The 28,000-nt window shown below is 60.2% G+C and overlaps 3 protein-coding genes across 8 annotated transcripts; 2 read left to right on the forward strand and 1 right to left on the reverse strand.

The window, feature by feature from the left end:
• Positions 1–28,000, reverse strand: CRB3 (crumbs cell polarity complex component 3). 4 transcript variants are annotated; one of them, XM_062179319.1, is made up of 9 exons: positions 3,593–3,696; positions 3,375–3,457; positions 2,945–3,091; positions 2,674–2,819; positions 2,402–2,490; positions 1,885–2,051; positions 1,140–1,216; positions 644–787; positions 1–296 (listed from the first exon to the last, which is right to left on the reverse strand). In XM_062179319.1, exons 6-9 carry the CDS (start codon positions 1,964–1,966, stop codon positions 225–227), a joined length of 375 nt encoding a protein of 124 aa, XP_062035303.1. In that variant the 5' UTR covers positions 1,967–2,051; positions 2,402–2,490; positions 2,674–2,819; positions 2,945–3,091; positions 3,375–3,457; positions 3,593–3,696; the 3' UTR covers positions 1–224. The 4 variants fall into 4 exon arrangements, with proteins under 4 accessions (XP_062035303.1, XP_062035301.1, XP_062035304.1 ...); XM_062179317.1 differs by lacking the exons at positions 1–296; positions 644–787; positions 1,140–1,216; positions 3,593–3,696 and adding an exon at positions 27,714–28,000 and having other exon boundaries at positions 1,965–2,051; XM_062179320.1 differs by lacking the exons at positions 1–296; positions 644–787; positions 1,140–1,216; positions 2,674–2,819; positions 3,593–3,696 and adding an exon at positions 27,714–28,000 and having other exon boundaries at positions 1,965–2,051.
• On the forward strand, positions 4,413–15,824 carry SLC25A23 (solute carrier family 25 member 23). Of its 3 annotated transcripts, none has more exons than XM_062178355.1 (10): positions 4,413–4,615; positions 5,438–5,564; positions 6,142–6,229; positions 6,574–6,685; positions 7,677–7,835; positions 7,920–8,072; positions 8,251–8,358; positions 9,097–9,264; positions 11,692–11,842; positions 12,241–12,665. In XM_062178355.1, the coding sequence occupies exons 1-10, from the start codon at positions 4,460–4,462 to the stop codon at positions 12,333–12,335; spliced, it is 1,317 nt and encodes a 438-aa protein (XP_062034339.1). In that variant the 5' UTR covers positions 4,413–4,459; the 3' UTR covers positions 12,336–12,665. The 3 variants fall into 3 exon arrangements, with proteins under 3 accessions (XP_062034339.1, XP_062034338.1, XP_062034340.1); XM_062178354.1 differs by lacking the exon at positions 12,241–12,665 and adding an exon at positions 13,927–15,824 and having other exon boundaries at positions 4,414–4,615; XM_062178356.1 differs by having other exon boundaries at positions 4,414–4,615; positions 12,218–12,334.
• Positions 18,423–27,094, forward strand: SLC25A41 (solute carrier family 25 member 41). Its single transcript, XM_062178785.1, has 7 exons — positions 18,423–18,635; positions 18,817–18,972; positions 19,338–19,490; positions 19,614–19,721; positions 26,201–26,368; positions 26,460–26,607; positions 26,922–27,094. Exons 1-7 carry the CDS (start codon positions 18,423–18,425, stop codon positions 27,092–27,094), a joined length of 1,119 nt encoding a protein of 372 aa, XP_062034769.1.

Consider the following 28,000-nt stretch of genomic DNA (forward strand, 5'->3'; position numbering starts at 1 on the left):
TGCAGCAGCTCAAACAGCTTTTATTATCTTTCTCTCTGCCAATTTCATATAAATAATATACAAACTGAGCAGCCCCACCCTCCTTTGCCCTCCGAGCAGACTTCGAAGCACCTCGCCCCCCTTCTATCCTAAACACTGAGTGAGTCTGGTTGCCCAGGGAGGCCACTGCCTCTGCCCCCCAAGGTTACACAGCAAGGGAGGAAGATGGATGGAAGAGAGGAGACCTAGATGGGCAGGCAGCCCCGCACCGTCTCCTTCGAGTCCTGGGGGGCCTGGGCTTCGGCTGCATGGGAAAACTGAAAGAAAGGAGAGAGGGCTGTGGGGGCTGTCCCGGGGCTGCAGAGGGAAGGTGGGAGGTGCGGGGAGCAAGGAGGGGGGTCCCCAGCCCCCGCAGCCCCAGCTGCAGGCAGAGGCGCCAAGCAGAGGCAGCATGCACTACAGAGAGCACCACTGGGCGCCCCCCCACAGCCCCCCAAGTCCTCGGGCGCCTTCAGAGGCCAGTGTCTCAGTGGCGGCTGCTGTGTGAGAGCGAGCACCGGGCAGTCCTGAGCAGTGGTATCGGCTGCAGTGGGGCCAGCACTCAGATGAGCCGCTCCTCCGGGGGCAACTTGAGGTTGGGAGGCGGCGGCGCCCGGGCACCCACCTGCTCCTCGCTGCTGGGCCGGTAGGTGCCCTCCGTCTGCCGCTTCTCCCGAAGTTTCCGCACCAGCAGTACCAGCAGCACCACCACAACCAGGACGCCCAGGATGGAGAAGACCACAATGATGGCGGTGATGGCCCCCTGGGACTGCGTAGAGGGGACAGGGACAGGTGAGACCCACCTGGGTCTGAGGCTCCCAACACACACACCTTTGCCACTTTGGTGACCTGGTCCCCGCCCCTCCTACCGAGTCTCAGATGCACCTGCCGCATCTGGGACTCCTGCCCTCACCTCACCTGCTTGCTTGGGCTCCTGAAAAGCATAGGAGGTTCCTGTCCCCCTCGGGGTCTGCCCACTTGGCCCATCACTATTCTGGTCTCTTCCACTTGGGACCCTCCACCGGCCCCGTGACCTGCCACCGCTGGGGGGGAGTGGGTCTAGTGGCTTCCACCTGCTCCCCACCCCAGCTGCCCTCTTCCCACCGATACCCCCAACTCACCAGGCCCCCATTGGAGCTGGGGCTCGTAGGCGGGACACTGCTGGTATCATTTAAATGCAGGTCCGGTGTGGAGACAGCTGCGTGGATAGCACAAGTCAGTCCCTTCCACCCTTGCCATCTCAAGCCCCTCTCTTCCCTCCCAGGGCATCCCCCTCGATCCCTAGCCCCTAGCCCCTAGCGTTTGCTCCTAGGGCCCTGCAGGGGGTACCCAGCCTCCAGTTGTTTGTTCAGGGCTATTATCACAGGAAGTGTCCGAAACCCCCCTCCCCCCTCCCCCTCACCTCTCAGCCTCCCGACCTTAAGGATGTGGGCGGGGCCTGCCTTTTCCCCGGGGAGTGTCTGACTCACACCTCCCCCCCAGGCTCCCGAAACTGGAGTAAACTGAAGGAATGACTAGCATGCTGGGTGCACACCCGGAGGTAGCCAGACCTGTCAACCAGGACTCAGGGTCCCCCCCCCCCCAGCCTCAGCAGAAACCCAGCCTAGAGACACAGCTCCCCCCCCCCCCCCAGCTCCCACCGTACAGCCAGGCACCGAGATGTTCAACACCAAGTCCAACGGCCCAAGGAAGAAACTAGAAAAATCCCAACTCCGACACCCACAAACCCCTGCATCCCAGGCCAGCTCCCCAAATTCTTGACCCTCTCTGTACCCAGCACTTGTACGCCCCACCCCCAAGCAGAGAGAGAACCAGCCAGGAATCCGGACCCCTCCCCGCCCCCCGGCGGCAGCGGCCAGCTCCTACCTTGAGCCCAGGCTCGGCCCCAGCGAGCCGGCAGCAGCTGCAGGCCGACCGCCAGGAGCAGCCCCAGCGCGGGGGTCGCCATGGGCTCGGCGCCGGGGTGGTGGTGCCGAGACGGGAGCGTGCCACTGCTACCGCATCACGGGCCGGGGGTACCTGCGACTGGGCACCTGGGCGCGGGAGGAGAGAAGCCGAAGCCTGGGGTCGGCGGCCGGACCCGGGCGCAGGCCCACGGGGGAGGCGACGCGTACCAGGGCACCCCGGAGTCCCGCCCCGCCCCCTCCGCCAGAGGTCAGAGATTAAAGATTAACTCCCGGGCGCGCGTTCCCGGGCTGCGGAAGGGGAAGAACGCCGGGCTAAGCCGCGCGCCCTTCCTCCCTACCTGGCCCGGGCGTCTTCGATCTCGCACAGGTTCCCTGTCCCGGGTCCCTCACTCCAACCCTCGGTCAGTGCGTCGGTCGCTCGGTCCGACCCCACCGGCCCCGCCCGCTCATGTGACCCGGAAAGTTTAGTCACTCACCTGGGAGGGGAGCGCACTTCCGGCTTGTGCACCTGAGCCTAGATGGGAGGGCGGAGCCCAGCGGGGGCGGGGCCGCGCCGCGGGCGCACCTGTAACGGGAACCCAGTTCCATAAAGGGGAGGGGTAAGAGACGGGGCGAAAGCGCGCAGGTGCGCGAGGAACCTCACAGCTGGATGAGGGTGTGTCTGCAGGATCGCACCCAAACTTGTAGACGCTCGTGCAGGCGGGCGCTCGGATGGGGCCTATTGGGAAGAGAGCGGTGTGCTACACACCTGGAGGGGAGCAGACCTGTGTAGCAGCCGCGTGCACGGATGTTCCCGTGGGAGGGCGCACGGGAGCCACCCGCGCTGAATCACATCCGCACGGAGCATGGCTGGATGGACGAATGAATCGGACAGCGGTCTGGATTGGAATACACCTGTTTTGGAAAGACGGCTGCATGGCCCGCCTAGGAAGGGGGCATCCTCGTCGGGGGTTGTTTCTGTAGGGGTCAGGAATCGGCAGAGGGGGCTTGGCTGGAGCAACGCCTGTTGAGGAACATACCTGTGAGGGGAAAGGACCTGTGAAGTCGAGACGGGCAGCACCTGTATGGAGTTGAGCCCGGACGAGGAGACCTGGGGACATCCGCACAGGGACGCACAGAGTTGGGGAGGATCAGCAGGACAAAGGTCTGCGCACACTGAGGCCCACCTGTCAGAAAACACCTGTTTGGGATAGCGCCATGGGAGAAACATCCTCGTTCCTGCAGGTCGCAGAGCGCCTGTCATCCGCTAGGGAGCTTGGGACGCACCTGTCCCAGCACACACCTGTCGGAGCTGAGGCCCGACAGGGAGCCAGAAGGTGCCCTCCCCGCTGCAGCTCTGGATAAAGGGTGAGGATAATAACAAGACCCCCACCCCCAGGCGGAGGAACTCCTGGGTGAAAAGTGACGGCTGACGGGTAACGGACCCCAGGAACAGACAGCACCGCCTACCTTCCAGGGTCGAGGCGTGTGCACCGCACTGGATCGCTACTGCGGTCACTCTTCGCGGTCCAGGGCTCTGGCCGCCCCTCCTCCTAAGGGTGAGTCCGAGAAAGCAATGGACGGGACATTCAGCAGGTGCATCGAGCGCGGCCGGGTGGTGGGGCCCCACCCGCAGCGCGCAGACACCCGACCCTCCTCCCCAGCTGTGTCCCGGACGCTACTAAGACCTCCTCACGCCCGTCCCGAGGCAGCGGTCGGCCCGGTGTCTGGATCCCGCTGCGGCCCCTTTAAGACGGCCGGGCGGGCGCTGGGGCTGCGGGGTTCAAGGCTGCCCCGGCTCCGCGGGGAGGCCCCGCCCAGGTGGGAGGACGGGGAGGGGCGGGCGGGCGCCGCTCCGGCGGCTCTGGCCAATAGGAGAGCGACTTGGCCGCCGGGCCGCGCGTTGATCTTCCGTTTCCCGATCCGAGTGGGCTGAGAAAGCAGGCGCGCGGGCGGGATGAAGGGATTGAGGGAGAGCTTCGCGTTTTGATCCTCTGTTCCGGTGGCTCAGTAGGGAATACAATGAGCGCGGGCGGGCAGATAAAGCGCTGGATGGCGCAAGGCTCACGCGTACGTCTGGGAAAAGCGAGAACTTTAGTTCCTAAAGAGGATTAGTACAGGAAGGAGGTCAGGTGGAAAGAGATTACGAAACCCAGCCCGGGGCATCTACTTTGCTAGTCCCCTTGGGGAAAAGGAGAAGTGGGTAAACTGAGGCAGCAGAGGCGGAAACTCTGGTGTTCCCTCGGCTGTGCATCACCGGAGCAGCTGAGGTTCTCCTCCCCACGCCCCCAGCTCCGCCCTCGGCCCCCTCCTTCCCGTCCCCCCCCATTTCACCCCACCAATGCGGGCCGGGGGAGGAGACGTAAGATCTGGCGCGGGCGGCGACGGCTAGCGGTTATCACCTCCCGCGAGTGCCAGAGCCCGGCGGGCCGCGCGGAGGCTGCGCTGCCCGTGGCCGCGGAGCTGGCCCTGCGGGGCCCCGGGGGGGAGGGGAGCCGCCAAGCCCCCGCCGAGGCCGCCGCTGCCGGGCCTCCCCTCCCCCCCGGGCGGGCGCCATGCGGGGGGGCGCAGGCGACGCGGAGCGGCGGCAGCGCTGGGGTCGCCTCTTCGAGGAGCTGGACAGTAACAAGGATGGCCGCGTGGACGTGCACGAGTTGCGCCAGGGACTGGCCAGGCTGGGCGGGGGCGACCCAGACCTCGGCGCCCGACAGGTACCCCCTGCTGAGACGACGCACATATACACACACCCTCCCCCACTTCCCCAATCTGCGCTCGGGGACGCGCGGCCGGCCGCCTGGACCACCTGTGGCTGGCCCCGGGACCTCCTGCTCTCTCCCTGCCCCCTGCTCCCTGGGTCTGGCCTGCGACTGCACCCCCCTCCCCAGGGCCTGGAGCTCCCTGCCCCACTGCCCGGGATACACCCTCCTGTGGACCTGCAGGGCTCCCGGAGCCGCGCCCCAACCCACCTCGGAGAGACACGCCCTCCGCCGCTGTCCTCTGGGCTCCCAGCCTCTGTTTACCTGGCCTGGCCTGCAGGCTCCCTGGCCTGGCTCGCTGCCCCGGGTGCCCCAGGCAGGAACCCCCCCAGCCCCAGCCCCAGCCCCCTCCCGCCTTGCAGGTGTCTTCCATACCTGTGGCCCCAGGTGCCCCTGTAGCATCTCCACAGCCCCTTCCACCGAACTCCCACCTGGCTGGCCGTGGCCGGGGGCTGTCTCTGAGAGGGCGCGCCTGAGGCTACCACGTGGACGAGCTTTGCTAAGGGGCAGCTAGCTGGACATGCGTGGCAGACAAGAGCCCAAGGTCATTGCCTCGCAGCCCTGTGACCTTGAATGAAAGGCCTCAGTTTGCTGGCTGGAGCCGGGCGACACACCTGGCACACATCTGTGGTCTTGGGCTTCCGGGAAGAAGTGAGCTGCTGGGGCGAGCGGGTGTGTCCCCCCCCGGCCCTTCCTCCAGGTGCTGGGGGGCTCCCGGCTTGCCCCTCGGCAGGCGGCAGTCTCCTGGAGCTCTCTCCTTCCCTTCCCGGCTGCCAGGCCATCTCCCCCGAGGGTGACGCTGACCCAGATGCAGGGCTCAACCTGGAGGAATTTTCCCAGTACCTGCAGGAGCGGGAGCAGCGCCTGCTGCTCATGTTCCACAGCCTGGACCGAAATCAGGACGGTCAGTAAGGCCCACGGGCCGGGCCGCGGCCATGGGGGCGGGGGCTGGCCTTGCTGGGCAGCGAGGGGAGGGCTAGAGTCCCTGCATGACTCACAGGCTATTTTGAGAGCTCTCCTCACCCCACCCCACCCCCAGCTAGGTGGTTCGAGGCCCAGCCAGCCCACCCCCTCTTCCTTCCTGGAGTGGGACCCCCAATTTTACCCTTTGCAGGGGGCAAAATCCTCCCTCACCTTGCATTGCTCTTGGGTCCAGTGTGGGACAGAGACCCTCCCTCATAGCATCTTTCGGGTTCTCACTCTGTCCCTGGAGCCCTGCGGCATGGGGACCCTGAATTCAATCATGCACTCAGGACAGAGGACCACGCTCCCGCGCGCACGTACCCTGACATCACACAGCCCACATCTCTGATCCCGATGGATCAGGAATCCCTGACAGCCCTGCCACAAACCTCACCCTGGGCTGCCCTGAGTCCGGCTCCGCCAGGGCCACTCCGAGATGTCCAGTTCCTTAACCCTGGGGTCCCTCAGGCTTCCGCCCAACACACACACACATCCTGCCTGCCTCGGCCCCCGCCCAGGTCACATCGATGTCTCTGAGATCCAGCAGAGCTTCCGAGCTCTGGGCATTGCCATCTCGCTGGAACAAGCTGAGAAGATTCTGCACAGGTGAGTCACTGGGGGTCCCAAGTAGCTCCACCTCCCACCCCACCCCACCCCACCCCCAGGGAGGTGGGTGGAGCTGCCACGTTGAACTTTGGAGTCAGGCGGAGCCCGGAGCCGTGGCTGCCTCTCTCTGAGCCTCAGTTTCCTGCTCTGTAAAATGAGAGCGATGATACCGCCTCCCCCATAGGGCTTCTGGGAGGAACCAACTTGGGACATCCGGCGGCCCGGGCTTAGAACACGGCTAGGCGTGGGGCGAATCCGCAACGCTCAGGGTCTCCCTGCAAACCTGCAGAATCGGGCGGCACCCGACCCCCAGCCACTGAGCCTGTCCTCTTGCCACCCCCCAGCATGGACCGCGACGGCACGATGACCATTGACTGGCAGGAATGGCGCGACCACTTCCTGCTGCACTCCCTGGAAAACGTGGAGGATGTGCTGTTCTTCTGGAAGCATTCCACGGTGAGCCGGGGGCGGTGCCTGCAGCCCAACAGTCGCACCTTCTCCTCCGGCGTGCAGGGGCCTTGCCCTGGTCTCCCCAGGCCGTGGCCAGGCCAGGACTCCACCAGAGGTGGCCTTGGCTGGCGGCAGCTGGAGTGGGAGGAAGCTGTTGGTGTCTCCCTGGGCCTGGAGCCCCATCTGGGAGCCTCTGCCCTCTGATTGGAGCTCTTCAGACTTATGCTGGGGCCTTGGGGAGGGGGAGTGGGGGGGCAGCGGGTAGGGACTGGAGGTGCAGGGAGGAAGGAACACACCAGATGGGGCTCCGGGCCTCCCACCCTCAACCCACACGGCTCCCTCCACTCCTGCTGGGTTCTCGTCATCTCATAAAGGATCCTACTGCTGATCGGGAAAGTTAGGAAAGCCACTGCCTTCCGGGGTCCCAAGAATTTCTTCTCGTAGAATCTGATAGCGTTAGGAAGCACCCATCCGTGAGATGGAATATCTGGAGACCCCCACCCTGGAGGATCCATGGGGGCCTTGCTTGGGGATTCTGTCTGTGGACCCTGGCTGGGGGGGGGGGGGCAGGAGGGATCCCTATGTGATCTGGTGAGGCCCCCTGGCGGGGGGGGGGGAATTTTCTGGGATCCTTACATGGGCTGCTTCCTGGTAGGATCTCATATGGCCCTGGAGGAATCTTTGCGTGGAGACCCTGGGGTGGGGTCCCTCAGAGGACCTCTGGAGGGGTCTTTATGCATGGCAGCCGATTGAGTAGGATCCTCTGGTGGGGTTTGGTGGTCTCCAGGAGTGATCTTGGGATCTTACAGGGAGACCCCTGATTGCGTGTTTTGGTGGCATCCCATGGGATCCACAGGGACCTCCTGAGCTGTCCGAGCGAGATTTGTCCTCAGAACCCCTGGGGTACCCGGGGGCTCGTGGAGAGAATCCTCGTTTGGGACTGAGTCCCGTGTCCCTCCCCTGCCGTGGCCTGACGCCCGTGGCCCTTCACCCTCAGGTCCTGGACATCGGCGAGTGCCTGACGGTGCCAGATGAGTTCTCCCAGAAAGAGAAGCTCACGGGCATGTGGTGGAAGCAGCTGGTGGCCGGCGCCGTGGCAGGGGCCGTGTCTCGCACAGGCACGGCCCCCCTGGACCGCCTCAAGGTCTTCATGCAGGTGAGGGGCCCTGAAGGTGCTCGCCCCGGGCCTGGACCCAAGATGGGGGAGGTGATCACACAGCCCCTTTCTCTCTGCACCCAGGTCCACGCCTCAAAGACCAACCGACTGCACATCCTGGGGGGCCTGCAGAGCATGATCCGCGAGGGGGGCGTCCTCTCCCTGTGGCGCGGCAACGGCATCAACGTGCTCAAGATCGCCCCGGAGTCGGCCATCAAGTTCATGGCCTACGAGCAGGTACGGGCAGGTGCCGGGGGCGGCGTGCTGGGCTGGAGGCCCCGTGGGGTTAGGCTTGGGGTGGGGAGGTGCAGGGGACCCCGGGAGGAGGCATCTCTTGCCTGCGTGCTGCACACAGCGGGCCAGTGCGGCGATGCACAGAAGGCCCCGCCCCTGAGCTCTTGTCCCACCCCCCTAGATCAAGCGGGCCATCCGGGGGCAGCAGGAGACGCTGCACGTGCAGGAGCGCTTTGTGGCCGGCTCCCTGGCTGGCGCCACGGCCCAGACCATCATCTACCCCATGGAGGTGAGGAGGAGGGGCCCGGGGCAGGGTGGGGGACCGGCCCTCACCACTTCTCCATGTGCCCGGGGGTGTAGCCTGTCAGGCTCCCCCCACCAGCTGGAGTTTTACCTCCACACTGGGCAGCAGTCTTTTTGGGAGCTAGCTTTTTGTCTAAAGAGGGACTGCTTCTTCCTGGGGAGGTTATTTCTGGGTCTCGCTGTGTTCCGAGAAATCGCGGCCAGTTCCAAACTGTGCAGCGTGCCTCGTTAGGGTGCTGAAAGCGACAGAACACTCAGCCCATGTTAACTGGGTCCAGACAAGATCCGCTGGGGCCTCGGAGTGTCAGAAGTCTGGGATGCTGCCTTCTGTCGATCATGTCGTACTATTGTGGCATCCACCTCGTGGACCAACATAGCTGCTTGTGCTCCCCTCATCACATTCCACCTTCCGACCGAGAAGGAAAAATACCTTTAAAGAGGCTTTGGCTTTCTCAAAGTCATGCATCCTCTTTTCTGCTTCTGTGTCACTGGCCTGGACTTGGGGAAGCTGGGGACAGTAGTGTCTCTCTCGAGTGGCTGTGTATTTGTTAAATTCTATTGTTCAGGGAGAAGGGCTTGAGATATTGGTTGGATGCTTAGTGGTGGCTGCCCCGCGCCACCCTTCCAGGCGTGCCAGTCTCCAGCTGTCTGTTTTCTGGGCGTTTGTGGTTTGGCAGGAGTGGGGGAGGGGGCTTTCTTCCAGGGATAACGGAGCCCTCCGCAGGTGCTGAAGACGCGGCTGACGCTGCGCCGCACCGGCCAGTACCAGGGGCTGCTGGACTGCGCGAGGCAGATCCTGGAGCGGGAGGGGCCGCGAGCCTTCTACCGCGGCTACCTGCCCAACGTGCTGGGCATCATCCCCTACGCGGGCATCGACCTGGCCGTCTACGAGGTTGGTGGGCTCCCCGCCCCGCCCCCGCCCCACCCTCAGCACACTCCTTCCCCTGGGCTCGCTCCTCCGGGCTTCCACTCTTCCACTGCAGTTTTCTTCTTTAAGATTTATTTATTTAGAAGGAGTTGAGAGAGAGAGATCGATCGATCTTCGGTCCGCTAGTTCACTCCCCAGATAACTACAATGGCTGGTGAGGCTGAAGCCAGGAGCCAGGAGCTTCACCTTGGGTCTCCCACGTGGGTGCAGGGGCCCCAGGACCGGAAGTGGAGCAGCCGAGACTCGAACCAGCACCCGCATGGGATGCTGGCGTCCCAGCTGGCGGCTTGACCCACTACGCCACAGCGCCCACCCCTGCAAGAACCTTTAACTTGCAGGTCAGCCATGGCGGGTCGCCCGACAGCTGGGGACCACTATAGCCCACACAGTCAAGAATGAGCAGTAAGGACGTCAGACATGCCCACAGTGTGTATCGGAGCCCGCCGCTGTCTCCAGGCCTGCCCGAGTGAGCCCAGCCGTCGCCATAGAAACCGCCCCCCCCACCCCGAGCAGCATCTTGGGGTTTGCTGACGAAGAGGCGGGCACGGAGAATTTTTGCGTTCTCCTCCGGGGGGGCCTCATCCCTTGCTTTGATCTTTTTCCTGGGTGACATCACCAGCTCCTCCCAATGAGCACAGCACTGGATGTGCTCCGCCCCCCACCCCCACCCCAGTCTGTGCCAGCCCAGACCAGAGAGAGCCGGTTCCCAACTGTGCCTCCTGTGCCAGGCCAGCGGGCCCCACGGCTGGAGACCCTGCCACTGCTGTCTTGAAACGGAATCTTTTTTTTTTTTTTTTCTTGTAAAGATTGTTTGATTTATTTGAAAGGCAGAGTTACAGAGAGGGAGAGACAAAGAGAAAGAGGGAGATCTTCCATCCGCTAGTTCACTGCCCACAGGGGGCACCATGACCAGGAGCCAGGAACTCCATCCGGGTCTCCCAGGTGGGTGCAGGGGCCCAAACACTTGGCCCTTTCTTTGGCTGCTTCTCCAGGCACCTTGGCAGGAGCTAGATGAGAAAATGGAGCAGCCAGGACTTGAATCGGGGTTCACAGGGGATGCCGCTGTCACAGGTGGCAGCTTAACCCACTGAGCCACATCACCAGCTGTTGAGCTATTTTTTTTTTAACGAAGGACCTAGTCTGTTTTGTACCTTGGGGTCAGCGCTGTGGTGCAGTGGGTTAAGCCACCATCTGTAATGACAGCATCCTGCATGGATGCCGGTTCAAGTCTTGGCTGTTCCACTTCAGATCCAGCTCCTGGCTAATGGGAGAGGGGCCCCTGCTCCCATGTGGGAGACCTAGAGGAAGCTCCTGGCTTCTGGCTCTGGCTTCTGTCTGGCCCAGCCCTGGCTGTTGTGGCCATTTGGGGAGTGAACCAGCAGATGGAAGAGCTCTCTCTCTCTCCACCCTCTCACTCTCTCTCTCCCCCTCACTCTAACTCTGGCTTTCAAATAAGTCATTTTTTTTTTTTTTAAGAAAAAGAAAGGTTCAGAGGCTTTGGGGCAAGGATTTGGGCAGAGCCAGAGGAAGAGAGATCTTCTATCCTAGGGTTCACTCCCCAAATGCCTACAACAGCCAGGGCTGGGCCAGGCTGAAGCCAGGACCTGGGAACTGAATCTATGTGGCCCACTTCCCCAGCGCTTTAGCAGGAAGCTGGGCGGGAATCGGAGGAGCCAGGACTCCATTCCAGGCTCTCTGATAGGGGACAGTGGCCTTGACTTCCTGCTCCATACGCCTGCCCCAAGTCTCAGCTTTATTCTGTGGCTTTGGGCAAATAACTCCCTCTGAAGGGGAGAGGACAGTAGCCCTGGCCGCCTCCCCAGAGTCGACCCTGAGACAGAGCTAGGAGGCCAGGGGCTTCCTCTGGAAGCGGTTTAGGGGAACTGCGTGAGGTCCCCCAGCCTGTTGTAACAAAGTTTAACAAAGTATCCCAAGGTACTTGGCACTGTTGCCTCCCAGGGCCTGTGTGTGTGTGTGTGTGTGTGCGCGCGCGCGGGCCCACGAAGCCAGAGCCAGGAGCTGATGCCACAACTACTCCGGTGCGGGTTGTAGAGGTCTTAACCGCTGGGCCAGACAGCTGCCCGCATATCTCCTTTTCACTCTCATAAGGCCCCGGGTGAGGATGACATGGGAGCCGCTCAGATAATCCAGGATAATCCCCAGCCCCAGCCTCTCAAGGTCCTTAACCACCTTGGCAAAGTCCTTTGTGCCGTGGAAGGTGACCCGCACACAGGTCCCGGGCACTGGGGCGGGGACAGTGCAGAGGCCCCTGCTGCTGTCTGCCTTAGAGGGTGGTGATGAGCAGATAAAGCACCTGCTGTGAGGGACCCGGCGCTCCATGAGAACCGGCCGCGCCACCCCCAACCCACCCTGCTCCCTTGTCCACTCCAGACCCTGAAGAACCGGTGGCTCCAGCAGTACAGCCACGAGTCGGCCAACCCAGGGATCCTTGTGCTCCTGGCCTGCGGCACCGTCTCCAGCACCTGTGGCCAGATAGCCAGTTACCCCCTGGCCCTGGTCCGGACACGCATGCAGGCCCAAGGTGAGGCCTGGCCGGAGTCCGGGTGGGGGTGGGGGAGGGGGACGAGGAGGGGAAAGGCACACCCCATGGGGCCCAGCTCCCTGTAGTCGGGTCCTGGGCTGGGATCCTCCAGGATCTAGAGAGGGCTTTGGCTGAGGTCCTAGCCCTTCTCGGGGCTCAGTTCACCCACTGGTGACACGGGATGGGAGTCCTGTGTCCCTTGGGATCATTGCCTGGGGAGAACAGGTGCCTCGGGCCCTGGCAGGGTGGGTGACGGCCAGGGGGAAGGGCCGGCCAGGGGGAAGGCAGCTCAAGGCTAGGCCCCTGACTGTTTCTGCATTTTCTTTCTCCCCCCCTCCACTCGGCGCCCCCCACTCTCCCTGGGTCTGTGTTGAGAATTTCCTTGGGAAATTTCGTAGTTTTCACTGGGGGGGGTGGGAGGCAGAATTATCAGCACCCGAGACGGACAGGGTCCCCTACCTTCATGGAGCTCACAGGGCCCGAGAGGAGATGAGACGCCAAATAAACCATTCCACCGCTCAGTACCGACTTCGGGGCGAACCAGGGACGGGGGGAGGAGCCAGACCCTGCCTGGGAGGGCCCCCGGGGAGGGCCGGCTCTGGGACAGAGGTTGGGAGAAGGAGCGGGGAGGAGCTAGGAAGAGGAGGGAGGCAGAGTGGCGGCAGGGGTGTGTTTCTACCTGTACACACACGCATGTGCACACGCAAGCACCTGCATACATGGTTACACATACTGTACACATACATGTGCACACGCAAGCACAGGCATACATGGTCACACATACTGTACACATACATGTGCACATGCAAGCACAGGCACACGTGGTTATACATGCTGTACACACACATGTGCACACGCAAGCACCTGCATACATGGTTACACATACTGTACAAATACATGCATGTGCACACGCAAGCACATGCATACGTGGTCACACATACTGTACACATGTGCACACGCAAGCACAGGCACACGTGGTTATACATGCTGTACACACACATGTGCACACGCAAGCACCTGCATACATGGTTACACATACTGTACACACATGCATGTGCACACGCAAGCACCGGCATACGTGGTCACACATACTGTACACACATGCATGTGCACACGCAGGCACAGGCACACATGGTTATACATGCTGTACACACACATGTGCACACGCAAGCACCTGCATACATGGTTACACATACTGTACACATACATGCATGTGCACACGCAAGCACAGGCATACGTGGTCACACATACTGTACACACATACATGTGCACACACAAGCACATGCATACATGGTTACACATACTGTACACATACATGTGCACACACAAGCACAGGCATACATGGTTACACATACTGTACACATACATGTGCACACACAAGCACAGGCATACATGGTCACACATACTTTACACACATGCATGTGCACACGCAAGCACCGGCATACATGGTTACACATACTGTACACACACATGTGTACACACAAGCACCTGCATACATGGTTACACATACTGTACACATGTGCACACGCAAGCACCGGCATACATGGTTACACATACTGCATGCACACATACATGTGCACACGCAAGCACCTGCATACATGGTTACACATACTGTACACATACATGTGCACACGCAAGCACAGGCATACATGGTCACACATACTGCACACATACATGTGCACACACAAGCACAGGCATACATGGTCACACATACTGTACACACATGCATGTGCACACGCAAGCACCGGCATACATGGTCACACATACTGTACACATACATGTGCACACACAAGCACAGGCATACATGGTCACACATACTGTACACATACATGTGCACACGCAAGCACAGGCATACATGGTCACAATACTGTACACACATGCATGTGCACACACAAGCAAGGCATGTATACACAAGTGCATACGTGCACACCTATGATGCATTGCACATACGTGTACACACATGTATTGTGTGCATGCGTGCGTGTGCTCGCACACACAGTGGCCAGTCCCAGCTGTGCCCAGGCAGGGGAGGGACAAGCGATAGGGGGACAGACCAGAGGCCTTACCCAGCCCCGCCCCCCCAGCCTCCGTGGAGGGCGCCCCCCAGCACTCCATGCTAGGCCTGCTGCGGCACATCCTGGCCCAGGAGGGCGTGTGGGGCCTCTACCGGGGCATCGCGCCCAACTTCATGAAGGTCGTTCCGGCCGTGAGCATCTCCTACGTGGTCTACGAGAACATGAAGCAGGCCCTGGGGGTCACGTCCAGGTGAGGGACCCCGAGCCCTCCCCTCTCCCCTCATAAGCTCCCGCACCCCGATTCTGACATCCCCACCCCTGAGCCGCTGGAGACGGACGACCCAGCCAGGTGGATCCCGGGTCCTCCCCCACCAGCCCAGGCCCAGGTCCCTGCAGCCTGACTGTTCCCGTCTGAGACCTGAACTACGAGATCCAAGGTCATCCACACCCCCGCCCTCCACCCTTATCCCCCTACACACTGGAGCCTGCACCCCCACGTCCCCAAAGTGGACCTCAGGTCTTAACCACTGGACACCCCACAGCTCAGCAAATGGGTCCTGATTGTGCAGCCACGGCCCCCCACCCCCACCCCACCCCACCCCGTACCTCACCACCCAGACCTTCGCTCCCTCTGGATCCTGGCTCCCCCACCCCACTGGCGAACGGAGATCCCTTTGCCTCGAGCCCTGCATCTCCAAGCTCAGCCACTGGATTCTGGATGACAAGAAACCTCAGCCACAGGATCCCGACAATGCGGTGCCCAGAGCCCGGGGCCCCAGGCACTGGATCCCAGATCCCCTCACCCCGGCCACTGGATTTCTGAATTCCTTTACCTCGACACGGGGGTCCCAGACCCTTCTGCTTCGACTGCCAGATCCCTGCACTCAGTTCCCCAAACCCTGGGTCCCAGCTTCCCGAGCCCCGACCCACTGGATCCTGGCTCCTAAAACCACAACCGCGGAGCCCAGACGCACAGCAGGTGGATCCGGGCAACTGTGGCTGCTGGATTCCAAATTCTAGATCCCAGCTCCCTTCACCCCAGTCACCGGATACTGAGACCACGTCTGTGGAAGGCAGACCCCCACTCCCCAGCTCCAGCACTGGATCCTGAATGCTCACAGCCCCTCCTCCACCCCCAAGTCTAGGCCCCCGTAGTCTGATCCCAGCGTCGTGGCTCCCTCACGCCGCAGCCCAGAGCTCTCTCCCCCTCCCTGTGATGGGGGAATTACCCTAAGGAGCGTCCACGGATGCCCAGGTCCTCGCCACCAGGCTCCAGAAAACCTGGGTCTGTCGCGGGTCCTGCCACGGCTTGACTCCTGGCCAGGCTACAAGGAAATGAACAGCTCCCCGCACCTGCACAAATGCCAGGTCCTCCCCAAACCTCCCAGCATGGCCACACCTGGCCCTGTGGGGAAACTGCCCCCCTCAGACCACGGCACGCACCCTCTGTGGCGTCTTCCCTTCCCTTCCCACTGCATGGTTTAATAGCCCTCCCGGTGCCCGGGTGCCCCCTTCCTCGGGAGGGGCCGCTCGTTCGGGGAGCGGGTAAGGATGCCAGGCTCCGTGGCTAGCCCCTCCCCAGGCTTCGGAGTCGGAAGCCGGGACCAAACCCACAAGGACCACACTTGCACACATGTGAACCTCCAAACTCAACTCCAGGTCTATTTTTCTACCAGAGAGAGGAGGCGCCAACTCTCCTCCCCCACCCGCCCCAGTTCCCTCCCCACCCTCGAATGTTCTGCACTTTATACTTGGATTCTGAGCTTAGGAGAATTGGGGGACCCCTCTCTCCATGCCTCACCAGTCCTTGGGGAGCCCCATGTTGAGGTTCTGCGAAAGAGGAACTGGGATGCTGGAGGGGGGTGGCTGGAGGACCCCCCCCACCATGACTTCCGCCTCCACCCTCCACCTCCCTGCCTGCGTGTGTCATTTCAAAGGAAAACGAACAAAAGGAATAAATTTTCTAAGCTCTTCTGTTGTGGTTTCTACTGAAAAGGGGCGGGAGGCTGTGGGACCACTTTGAGTCGTGCAAGGCAGACCCGTTGCCACGACACCCAGTGACACCTTGGAATCAGTCTCCCCCCTTACCAACTTTTCCTATATTTTAAATTCTGTATTTAGTTATTTACGTTTGAGAGGCAGACAGATCTTCCGCCTGGTGGTTCACTCCCCCAAGTGGCTGCAACAGCTGCCGCTGGGCCAGGCTGAAGTCAGGAACCAGGAGCAACATCCAGGCCTTCCACGTGGGTGGCAGGGACCCAAGTACTTGAGCCATCACCTGCTGCCTCCCCACTAGCAGGAAGCTGGAATTGAGATGACAAAAAAAATTGGATCCTCTGGGGCCGGCGCTGTGGTGTAGTGGGTGGGGCTGCCACCTGCAGCACCGGCATCACATATGGGCGCTGATTCAAGTCCCGGCAGCTCCACTTGCAGTCTGGCTCTCTGCTGTAGCCTGGGAAAGTGGTGGAAGGTGGCTCAGGTCGTTGGGACCCTGCACCTGCGTGGGAAACCGAAAGAAGCTCCTGGCTTCTGGCTTCAGATCAGCGCAGCTCTGGCCGTTGCGGCCAATTGGGTTCACAACTGGTTCACTAACCAGTGGATGGAAGATTCTCTCGCTCTCTCTCTCGCTCTCTCTCCTCTTCCAGTCCGGCTCTCTGCTGTGGCCCAGGAAGGCAATGGAGGATGGCCCAAGTGCTTGGGCGCCTGCACCCGGGTCAGAGACCAGGAAGAAGTACCTGGCTCCTGGCTTCGGATTGGCATAGCTCTGGCCATGGTGGCCATTTGGGGAGTGAACCAACGGAAGGAAGACCTTTCTCTCTCTCTCTCTGTCTCTCTGTCTCTCTCTCTCTCTCTCACTGTCTAACTCTATCTGTCAAATAAATTTTAAAAATAAATACAGGATGGATGGACACATGACAGATAAATGATAGAGTGATGGCTGGCTGGATGGATGGATATGATAGAATAATGGGTGGACAGATGCTAGACAGAACAATGGATGGACAGGAGAAAAACCCTCTTCTGTACCCACATGTTCCGCATGTGCACTCAACCAAATAATCAAAAATATTCACTTAAAAAAATGGGGGCCAGCACTGTGGTGCAGCAGGTTAACGTCCTGGCCTGAAGCGCCGGCATCCCATATGGGTGCCAGTTCTAGTCCCGGCTGCTCCTCTTCCGGTTCAGCTCTCTGCTGTGGCTTGGGAAAGCAGTGGAAGATGGCCCAGGTCCTTGGGCCCCTGCACCCACTTGGGAGACCCAGAGGAAGCTCCTGGCTTAGGATTGGCGCAGCTCTGGCCGTTGTGGCCAATTGGGGAGTGAACCATCGGATGCAAGACCTCTCTTTCTCTGCCTCTCCTTCTCTCTCTGTGTAAATCTGACTTTTGAATAAATAAATAAAATCTTTTTTAAAATTTTCATCTTTTACCGAATGTATGCGGGTTCTCTTTCTTGTCGTTCCCTAAGCACTACAGGATAACAACAACTTCTGTACCTGTGTCTAGAATTATGCATTAAGTAGGTGAGGGGAGCTCTAAAGCACACAGAGGCAGGCATGTGGCCAGGGTTCAATTCCTGGCTTCAGTTCCAATTCCTGAGCTGCTTTGGCTTTGGCCCTGGCCCTGGCCCTGGCCCTGGCCATTGTGTGTGTTTGGAAAGGCTGGAGCCGGGAACTCCATTCTGGTCTCCCATGTGGGCGGCAGGAACCCAGGTACGTGGGCCACCACTGCTGCCTCCCAGGGTCTGCATTAGCAGGGAGCCGGGGTCAGGGGCCAGGAACCCAGGGACTCCTCCTGGGACACGGATGTACCCATCAGCATCTTAACCTCTGGGCCAAACGTCCGACCCTCTCTTACTTGTTTTACCCAGCCATTAATCCCATCATTGGGCAGCAACGTCATCTCACCCTAAAGACCCCCTGAAGTCCCCACTTCCAAATTCCATCCTGCTGGGCTTTAGGGATCCAGCAGAATAATTTTTTTTTTAAGATTTATTTACTTATTTGAAAGTCAGAGTTACACACAGAGAGAAGGAGAGGCAGAGAGAGAGAGAGAGGTCTTCCATCTGCTGGTTCACTCCCCAAATGGCTGCAACGGCCAGAGCTGCGCCAATCCAAAGCCAGGAGCCAGGAACTTCCTCTAGGTCTCCCAAGTGGGTGCAGGGGCCCAAGGACCTGGGCCATCTTCCACTGCTTTCCCAGGCCACAGCAGAGAGCTGGATCAGAAGTGAAGTAGCCGGGATTTGAACCGGCATCCAAATGGGATGCCAGCACTGCAGGAGGCAGCTTTACCCACTATGCCACAGCACCGCCCCCCAGCAGAATCGTCTTGGTGGGTCACAGTCCAAATCCTCACAATTTACACTCCCAGGTTTGGGGGCTAGGGCAAGCACCTCGCAGCCACCACGCCCAGCCCAGTGAGGTCACTGGAGTCTCTTCTATGACCTCATCATCCCCTAGGACTCCAATTCACAGGGCGCTGGCTCCTGCCACTAGCCACGCCCCTGTGCGTGATAGTGGGACAGACTCCCTCGGGACCAGCACCCAGGGGTCCCAGCCTCCAGCTGCCATGGGCTCTGACCCGGAGGAAGCTCGGAAGCCTTGCTTGAGGGTCCAGACCTTGCTGAAGAGGGTCATGGCCTCATCCACCAAAGCCCCGCCTTCGCCTCCGCCCCCAGTCCCGCCCCTGCCCCCCTCCTGGAACCCGGGCTGCACACACGTGTACGGCTACGTGTTTGGGCACGTGCGTGAGAACCACCTGGAACATCTCCCATCTCAACAGGTGAGTCGAGGAACCACAGATCTCCCGGCACTTCCAGGCCCCGGGTCGGCTCACACCTGCCAGATGGCTCGCTCCCCTCCAGACAGAGGGTCCAGGGTAGGTGGGCCTTTTGCCAGGGTGATACCCTGGCGAAGGACCTGCAGGCTGTCTGAGGATGGGTGAGGGCTGGGTGTGCCTGCAGGTTCTGGACACTGGAGAGCAGCTGATGGTCCCCGTGGAGGTCTTGGAGGTGGATAACGAGGGAGCATTGTGGAAGTTTCTGCTCTCGGGAGCCATGGCTGGGGCGGTGTCTCGCACGGGCACGGCCCCCCTGGACCGTGCCAAGGTGTACATGCAGGTGTGCAGGGGGAACACAGCTCTGGAGGCCTTGGGAGACAGCGTGGGGTGGGGGATGCGTGGAGCTGGCGTTGATGTAGCTCAGGGCGGGGTGGGGGCTGGAGGGTGGGGCTCTCGTGAGACTGAAGTTGCAGATGGCAGTGGGGCTGACGAGGATGGGGCAGGGAGGAAGTAGAGAGAATGGTAACGGGTTGGGGTTGGAGATGAGGCGCTGGGGTCTCACAGTGGGGCTGAATGCTGAGCTGGGTTGGGCTAGAGTCCTACAGCGCTGGCCATGCGAGGAGCTGGAGAGGGAGTGGATGGGGCTGGCACGGGGGGCAGAGATGGGGGTGGGGGCTCTCACAGCGCTCCTCCGTGGGCCCCCAGGTCTACTCCTCCAGGACGAATCTCATGAACCTGCTAGGGGGGCTTCGGAGCATGGTGCAGGAGGGGGGGGTCCGCTCCCTGTGGCGCGGCAACGGCATCAACGTGCTCAAGATCGCCCCCGAGTACGCCATCAAGTTCTCCGTCTTCGAGCAGGTGGGCGGCCGGTGGCCCCTGTCCCCCCACCCCGCCAAAAAGTCCGCAGGCCCCCGGCCCCTCCCCCTGGCTTCCAGAGGGACAGCAGCTGGCCCCTGCCTTACTCTCCTCCCTCCCGCGCAGTGTAAGAATTACTTCTGCGGAGTGCACGGCTACCCACCCTTCCAGGAGCGCCTGCTGGCCGGCTCGCTGGCCGTGGCCATCTCCCAGACCCTCATCAACCCCATGGAGGTAAGAGAATGGCCACCCCGCCGGCAGGGTCAGGAGGAGGGGCTATGAGTTAGCTCCTGCTGCTTCCTCCCTCTCCCCACTTCTTCTTTTAAAGATTTATTTATTTATTTAAAAGGCAGAGTTAGAGAGACAGTCTTCCATCCACTGGTCCACTCCCCAAATGGCCACAATGGCCAGGGTTGGCCAGGCAGAAGCCCGGAGCCTGGAACTCCATCCAGGTCTCCCACACAGCTGCAGGGGACCAAGCACTTGGGCCATCTTCCACTACTTTCCTAGGCGCATTAGCAGGGAGCTGGATCGGAAGTGGAGCAGCCGGGACTCGAACTGGAGCCTTATATGGGATGCTGGTATCAAGGGGGCAGCTTTACCCTCTGCATCACAACACCAGCACCAAAATTTCTTTTTTTCTTTTTAACTTGAAAAATATTTATTTATTTATTTATTTGAAAAGCAGTTACAGAGAGGCAGAAGCCGAGAGAGAGAGGTCTTCCATCTGCTGGTTCATTGCCCAAATGGCCACAATGGCCAGAGCTGGGCTGATCAGAAGCCAGGAGCCAGAGCCTCCTCTGGGTCTCCCACGTGGGTGCAGGGGCCCAAGGACTTGGGCCATCCTCCACTGCTCTCCCAGGCCATAGCAGAGAGCTGAATTGGAAGTGGAGCAGCCAGGACTCGAACCAGCACCCACATGGGATGCCAGCACTGCAGGCAGCGGCCTCACCTGCTATGCCACAGCACCGGCCCCCTATTTTGTATTTACTGGAAAGGCAGAGAGACAGAGGCAGAGAGACAGAGGCAGAGAGATCTTCCATCCACTGATTCACTGCCTAAATGCCCCTCAATAGCTGGGGGCTGCGCCAAGCTGCATCGAAGAGACTGGAACTCAATATTGTTGTGGTTTTTTTTTTTTTTAAGATTTATTTATTTATTTGAAAGACAGAGTTACAGAGAGAGGTAGAGACAGAGAGAGAGAGAGGTCTTGCATCTGCTGGTTCACTCCCCAAGTGGCTGCAACAGCCGGAGCTGAGCCGATCTGAAGCCAGAAGCCAGGAGCCTCCTCTGGGTCTTCCCTGTGGGTGCAGGGGCCCAGACACTGGGGCCGTCCTCTGCTGCTTTCCCAGGCACATCAGCAGGGAGCTGGATTGGAAGTGGAGCAGCCAGGACTTGAACGGCCGCCCATATGGGATGCCGGCACTGCAGGTCAGGGCTTTAACCCGCTGTGCCACAGCACTGGCCCCCACATATACTTCCGAATGAACTTGCCTGGTTCAGAAAACAAATTTGGGGTGGATGCTTCCACCAAGTGGGACACCCCATCCCACAATGGAGGGCCTGGTTTGAGTCCTGGCTGCTCTGCTTCCAATCCTGCTCCCTGCTCCTGGGCACCCTGGGAGGCAGCAGGGGAGGGCGCAAGTCCTCGGGCCCTGCCACCCTCGGGAGAGGCCTGGCTGGGGTTTCTGGATACTGGCTCAGAACTGACCCAGGCCCAGCTGTCTCTGGCATTGTAGGACTGAACCAGCAAACCGAACATCTCTCTCTCTCTCTCTCTCTCTCTCTCTCTCTCTCTCTCTGCCTTGCAATGCAATACAAACAAAAACTGAAATTTTTGCTTTTAAAGGGAGTGACTGATCCGAGCTTCCAATTACTCTGACTTCCGGTGCCTGTGGCCATAGGTATTCATCCCCTGGTGAGACAGGTTCCCTAGATTGCCTCCAGCAAAACCTCCACACCTTTGCCTTCTGGCTTGTGCCGGTCCCTCTGACATCATCCTGGGGTGAAATAACATCATAGTCACAGGCCCTGCAGAGCCGTGTGTGCTGTGTCCGTGGACTGCACCAACTGCATATGGAAACATTTTGCATGCGTCACTAACTTATTTTCATATTATTTGAAAGGTGGAGAGACAGAGAGAGAGCTCTCCTCCGGTCCCTGGTTCACTCCCCAAATGCCGACAACAGCCAGAGCTGGGCCAGACCCAAGCCAAGAGGAGCCTAGAGCTCCATCCAGGTTGTCCACGTGGCTGGCAGGTGCCCAGCTGCTTGAACCATCACCGGCCGCCTCTCAGGTTGTGCATCAGTAGGGAGCTGGATCAGGAGCACAGAGCCGGGACTGGCACCGTGGTGCAGCAGGTTCAGCCACTCCCAGCGTCCCGTGTAGACCCCGGTTCAAATCCTGGCTGCTCCACTTCCACTTCAGCTCCCTGCTAATGCACCTGAGAGAGCAGTGGAAGATGGCCCAAGTGCTTGGGCCCCTGCACCCACGTGGGAGACCTGGAGGAAGCTCCTGGCTTCAGTCTGGCTGTTGTGGCCATTTGGGGAGTGAACCAGTGGATTGAAGCTCTCTCTCTCTCTCTCTCGTGCTGGGTTAACCACTGTGCCAAAAGGCCACCTGGAAAATACATTTTTTAAAAAAATGTAATGTACTCGTACCGAACATGTATACACTTTTTTCCTTGTCATTTTCCCCTAAGCAATATAGTGTGTAGCAACTGTTCACCTAGCATTTACCCCATACGTTAGGTATTGTATGTAATCTGGGTGTGATTTAAAGTATATGGCAGGATGTATGCACGTTTTGTGCAAATAGTACACCATTTTTTTCAAAGATTTATTTTATCTGAAAGTTAGTTATACAGAGAGGTAGAGACACACAGAGAGAGGTCTTCCATCTGCTGGTTCACTCCCCAAATGGCTGCAATGGCCGGAGCTGAGCTGATCTGAAACCAGGAGCTTCTTCCGGGTCTCCTTCATGGGTGCAGGGGCCCAAGGACTTGGGCCATCGTCCACTGCTTTCCCAGGCCACAGCAGAGAGCTGGATCAGAAGAGGAGCAGCCGGGACATGAACCGGCACTCATAGGGGATGCTGGTACTGCACGCAGAAGCTTAGCCCACTACGCCACAGCACCAGCCCTGCTCCACTTCTGACCCAGCTCCCTGTTAATGCACTGGGGAAAGCAGTGGCCGATGGCCCAAGTGCTCCAGCCCCTGGCACCCATGTGAGACCTCAATGGGGTTTCTGGCTCCCTGCTTTGGCCTGCCCAGCCCTGGCAGTTTCAGCCATTCGGAGAGTGAACCAGCAGATGGAAGACCTCTCGCACCCTTGCCCCCCACACTGCCCCGTCACTCTACCTGTCCAATAGTAATTCTTTTTTTAAAGATTTGTTTATTTATTTGAAAGGCAGAGTTACAGAGAGGCAGAGGCAGAGAGAGAGATAGGTCTTGCATCTGCTGGTTCATCCCCAGATGGCCAAAATGGTTGGAACTGCGCCTATCTGAAGCCAGGAACCAGAAGCTCCATCCGGCTCTCCCACGCAGGTGCAGGGGCCCAAGCACTTGGGCCATCTTCTACTGCTTTCCCAGGTCACAGCAGGGAGCTGGATCGGAATTGGAGCAGCCGGGACTCGAACCAGCACCCACACGGGATGCCGGCACTGCAGGCGGCGGCTTTACCACTATGCCACAGTGCTGGGCCCCCAAATAATAAATCTTATAAAGAAAACAAGTGAACAAAAAACTCGGAGAGGAGACACAGCCAGGGTACGCGACAGATCTGGGTTTGCATTCCTGCGTCTCGGCTTCCTCACTGGGGAACAATGATTGGGGACCGTCTAGTCCCCTAAAAAAACGCCAGAGATTGGGCCCTTTATTTATTTATTTTTTGAAAGATTTTATTTATTTATCTGAGAGGTAGAGTTACAGAGAGAGAGAGAGAGAGAAAAGTCTTCCTTCCGCTGGTTCACTCCCCAAATGGCCACCATGGCCAGAGCTATGCCGATCCGAAGCCAGGAGCCAGGTGCTTCCTCCCAGTCTCCCACGTGGGTGCAGGGCCCAAGCACTTGGGCCATCTTCTACTGCTCTCCCAGGCCATAGCAGAGAGCTGGATCAGAAGAGGAGCAGCTGGGACTAGAACCGGCGCCCACATGGATGCCGGTACCGCAGGAGAGGATTAACCTACTGCGCCAAGGCGCTGGCCCCTGGGCCCTTTATCCAGAGGACTATCGGGGAGCTGTTTGGCCTGGGGTCGAGACGCTCCTCAAGACCCTCACATCCCACACAGGAAGTGCCTGGGCCTGAACCCCAGCTCCTCTCCCCATCCTAACTCCCTGCTAATGCAAAAAGCGCCCCTGCCGTTGCAGGCATCTGGGGAGTGAACCAGCAGACTGAAGATCTCTCTGTGTGTATGTGTGTCTCCCTGCCTTCCAAATAATACAAACATCTTTAAAAAAAAAAAAAAAAAAAAGAGAGAGAGAGAGATTTAGGTCAGCTTTAAAAAAACTCATTTGAGAGCCAAGGCACACTCCCACCTGCTGCTTCACTCCCCCAACGCCTACCAACACTGGGAGGGAGTGTGGCCTGAGCCGGGAGCCAAGTGCTCCATCCAGGTCTCCCGTGTGGGTGGCAGCGACCCAGGAACTGAACCCTCACTGCTGCCTTCCAGGGGGCACCAGCAGGGAGCTGGCTCAGGCGCTGGAAGCAGGCATTGAGCCACCAGGCCGAGCACCACCACAGTTCTAGAGGTCGAAAGTCCAGAATCAGGTGGCCACATCTGTCCAGCCTCTGGCCTCCCAGTCAACGGCATCCCAAGGAGGGGAGCTTGCGTGGGCGAGGCCACACAGTGGGACGGGGCCACAGTCTGCTCTCTTAGGGATCACCTGGGGCGCTGTGGGGCGCAGATCAAGCGGCTGCTCCTGGCACTGGCATCCCAAATCGGAGAGCAGGCTTTGGGCCCTGGCCGCTCAGTTTCCGATCCAGCTCCCTGCTAATGTGCCCGGGGAGGCAGCAGATGATGGTGCAATTGCTTGGGCCCCTGCACCCGTGTGGGACACCTGGATGTGGAGCCCCTGGCTCTTGGCTTTGGCCTGGCCCAGCCCTGGTTGTTGGGAGGCATTTGGGGAGTGAACCAACAAAAAGCAAGATTCTCTCTCTTCATAAAGAAGTCTTCTTAAAATTAACTATGTCCCCTGCCGGCACCGCGGCTCACTAGGCTAATCCTCCGCCTGCGGCACCGGCATCCCGGGTACTAGTCCTGGTTGTTCCTCTTCCAGTCCAGCTCTCTGCTGTGGCCCAGGAAGGTAGTGGAGGATGGCCCAAGTGCTTGGGCCCTGCACCCACATGGGAGACCAGGAGGAAGCACCTGGCTCCTGGCTTTGGATTGGCACAGCGTGCTGTCCGTGGTGGCCATTTGGGGGGTGAACCAATGGAAGGAAGACCTTTCTCTCTGTCTCTCTCTCACTGTCTAACTCTGCCTGTCCAAATAATAATAATAATAATAAAATAACTGGGTCCCTTGAGAATTACATGATTTTCCCCCCCCACACACACCTTTTAAAAAAGAAAAAAGATTTATTGGCCGGTGCCGTGGCTCACTAGGCTAATCCTCCACCTTGTGGCGCCGGCACACCGGGTTCTAGTCCTGGTCGGGGCGCCGGATTCTGTCCTGGTTGCCCCTCTTGCAGGCCAGCTCTCTGCTGTGGCCAGGGAGTGCAGTGGAGGATGGCCCAAGTGCTTGGGCCCTGCACCCGCATGGGAGACCAGGAGAAGCACCTGGCTCCTGGCTTCGGATCAGCGCAGTGTGCCAGCCGCGGCGGCCATTGGAGGGTGAACCAATGGCAAAAAGGAAGACCTTTCTCTCTGTCTCTCTCTCTCACTGTCCACTCTGCCTGTCAAAAAAAAAAAAAAAAAAAAAAGATTTATTGGGGTAGGCATCCCATAGGGGCACCAGTTCCAGTCCCGGCTGCTCCACTTCTGATCCAGCGCTCTGCTGTGGCCTGGGAAAGCAGCAGAGGATGGCCCAAGTCCTTGGGCCCCTGCACCCACGTGGGAGACCTGGAGGAAGCTCCTGGCTCCTGGCTCTAGATCGGTGCAGCTCCAGGTGTTGTGGTCAACTGGGGAGTGAACCAACGGATGGAAGACCTCTCTCCCTCTCTCTCTGCCCCTCCTTTTCTCTCTGTGTAACTCTGCTTTTCCAATAAATACACAAAAAAATATTTATTTATTGGAAAGGCAGAGTTACAGAGAGGCAGAGGCAGAGGACGGGGGGACAGGGTCTTGCATCTGCTGTTTCACTCCCCAAATGGCTTACAGCCGGAGCTGAGCCGATCCGAAGCCAGGAGCCAGCAGCTTCCTCTGGGTCTCCCAGGCAGGTGCAGGGCCCCACACTCAGGCCATCCTCCACTGCTTTCCCAGGCCATCAGCGGGGAGCTGGATCTGAAGTGGAGCAGCCAGGACTCGAACCGGCGTCCACATGGGATGCCAGCACTGCAGGCGACAGCTTTACCTGCTAAGCCCCATAGATTTCCTCCTGAGGGTGGGGCCTCCCACAGCCTCAGGGTCTCCCTGGGGGCGGTGCCCTCCTCTGAAAGCCCCACCCCCTGCGGTCTCGGCCACACTGACCACCAAGTTTCCATCGCGAGAACTGGGCTTCGGGGGGGGGGGGGGGGGGGGGAATGAAACGGCGCGAGCTCAGCCTCCCGCCCTCCGCAGGTGCTGAAGACGCGGCTGACGCTGCGCCGGACCGGCCAGTACCAGGGGCTGCTGGACTGCGCGAGGCAGATCCTGGAGCGGGAGGGGACCCGCGCCCTGTACCGCGGCTACCTGCCCAACATGCTGGGCATCATCCCCTACGCCTGCACGGACCTGGCCGTCTACGAGGTTGTGGGTCCTGCGGGGATGGGGGGCGGGGCTGGTCAGGGCCCAGGACTGTAGGGAGCGCCCCCTCCGGCCCCGGCCCCATCTCCTCCAGATGCTTCGATGCTTGTGGCGGAAGTCCGGCATGGACATGGAAGACCCCAGCGGCCTGGTCAGTCTGTCGTCCGTCACGCTGTCCACGACCTGCGGCCAGATGGCCAGCTACCCGCTGACCTTGCTGCGTACCAGGATGCAGGCCCAAGGTCAGCCTGGCCGCCCGCCCCGGGCCTGCGCCTCTCCTGCCTGCCCTTGGTTCTCTGAGGGTCCTCATGCTCCCGGCCCGAGTCCTAAACTCTGCGTGGCTGAGCCTGCCCGCCCCCCAGACCCACCAAGACCTTTTACACCCCCACCCCAAGCCGATCCCAGCTCCCGAAAAACCAAATCACCAATCCCAGCTGACCCTCGCGGCCTCCCTCCAAACACGTGACCCACTGACCCCACCATGCTGACCCCCAAAACCCCCCCTCTCAACGTCTCCAAGTCGGCCGGAGCCCTGAGCCTGCCCCTGTCCCTACAGACACCGTGGAGGGCTCCAACCCCACCATGCGCAGGGTGTTTCGGCGGATCCTGGCCCAGCAGGGCTGGCCGGGGCTCTACAGAGGCATGACCCCCACGTTACTGAAGGTGCTGCCCGCAGGCGGCATCAGCTACGTGGTGTACGAGGCCATGAAGAAAACCCTGGGCGTCTAGGCCAAGAGCGAGAGGACGCAGCCCGGGCAGGAACGGAACAGGGGGGTCCGAGGCCCCGGGCCCCAAAGGGCCCTCCAGGCTCAGGTCCTGGGGTCGTCCTTGGCCGCACAAGTAGCCTGGGGACCCCGGGGGAGGAGGCTCCCGGGCCACCCCCCACCAGATCATGGACCCCAGCCCGGATCCTGGCTGCAGGTCTCGGCTCAGGGGCGGAAACGGTGACTGTGACGACAACCCGAAATAAAGAGACGGTTTCTGTCGGGCGTGGATCGGAGGTCTCCTGGAGGGTCTGGGGCCTTGGGCTGTGAACGGGCATCGAAGCCTGGAGGAAGCCTGGGTCCCGGTGTCAAACGGGGGGCCCGAGGCCGGAGCGCGGGGCCCTGCGACCCGAGGGTGCAGGCGCGGAATTAGGGGCTGGGGGCCCTCAGCCCTGGACCCTCAACTGGTGCCACGGGGAGAGGGCCCCGGACTCCCACCCCGCGGCCGCGAACGCACGGGCTCCGCGGCTTCAAGCAGGCCACGTGCCGGGCCTACACAGCCCGGCTCCCCCGGCGGCCGCTAACCCAGACGTCAGGCCCGCACAGGCTCCGGGGCGCCACCGCCCACGTCGGCTGCCACTCACCTCATCTCCCGCTAATCGCCGCTCGCCGTCTGGTGGCCGGCCCCGCCCCAATGCAGCTGCGCGTCCACTGGCTCCCACCAAAACGAGGCCCGTGTATTTCCTCTATTGCCATTTGTCCTGAGCGGCGTCAGTCGCCTCACACCCGCCCCTGCCGCTTAACCATTGGTTTAGAAGTCAGAGGTAGAAAAGGATTCTGGTTAACAAGGTAGGCAGTCAAATCCGAATCCAACGTCATCACCCAGAACTTGTCAGGCATTGGAAAAACTGGCTGCCAATCCTTGCAAGCA

This window comes from Lepus europaeus, chromosome 20 (genome assembly GCF_033115175.1).
Source record: "Lepus europaeus isolate LE1 chromosome 20, mLepTim1.pri, whole genome shotgun sequence".
In the NCBI taxonomy this organism is placed as follows: Eukaryota; Metazoa; Chordata; class Mammalia; order Lagomorpha; family Leporidae; genus Lepus; species Lepus europaeus.

What these genes read in the sequence shown, in the direction of transcription:
- SLC25A23 (XM_062178354.1), top strand. Translation starts at nt 4,460, where the DNA reads ATGCGGGGGGGCGCAGGCGACGCGGAGCGGCGGCAGCGCTGGGGTCGC. An exon ending in TCTTCTGGAAGCATTCCACG is followed by an intron (nt 6,686 to 7,676) that starts GTGAGCCGGGGG and finishes CTTCACCCTCAG; the next exon opens with GTCCTGGACATCGGCGAGTG. An exon ending in CCATCATCTACCCCATGGAG is followed by an intron (nt 8,359 to 9,096) that starts GTGAGGAGGAGG and finishes AGCCCTCCGCAG; the next exon opens with GTGCTGAAGACGCGGCTGAC.
- SLC25A41 (XM_062178785.1), top strand. Translation starts at nt 18,423, where the DNA reads ATGGGCTCTGACCCGGAGGAAGCTCGGAAGCCTTGCTTGAGGGTCCAG. An exon ending in AGTTCTCCGTCTTCGAGCAG is followed by an intron (nt 19,491 to 19,613) that starts GTGGGCGGCCGG and finishes CCTCCCGCGCAG; the next exon opens with TGTAAGAATTACTTCTGCGG. An exon ending in TACCAGGATGCAGGCCCAAG is followed by an intron (nt 26,608 to 26,921) that starts GTCAGCCTGGCC and finishes CTGTCCCTACAG; the next exon opens with ACACCGTGGAGGGCTCCAAC.
- CRB3 (XM_062179317.1), bottom strand. An exon ending in ACACGCCTCGACCCTGGAAG is followed by an intron (nt 3,092 to 3,374) that starts GTAGGCGGTGCT and finishes GTTTTCTGACAG; the next exon opens with GTGGGCCTCAGTGTGCGCAG. An exon ending in CAGGTCCTTTCCCCTCACAG is followed by an intron (nt 2,820 to 2,944) that starts GTATGTTCCTCA and finishes TTTCCAAAACAG; the next exon opens with GTGTATTCCAATCCAGACCG.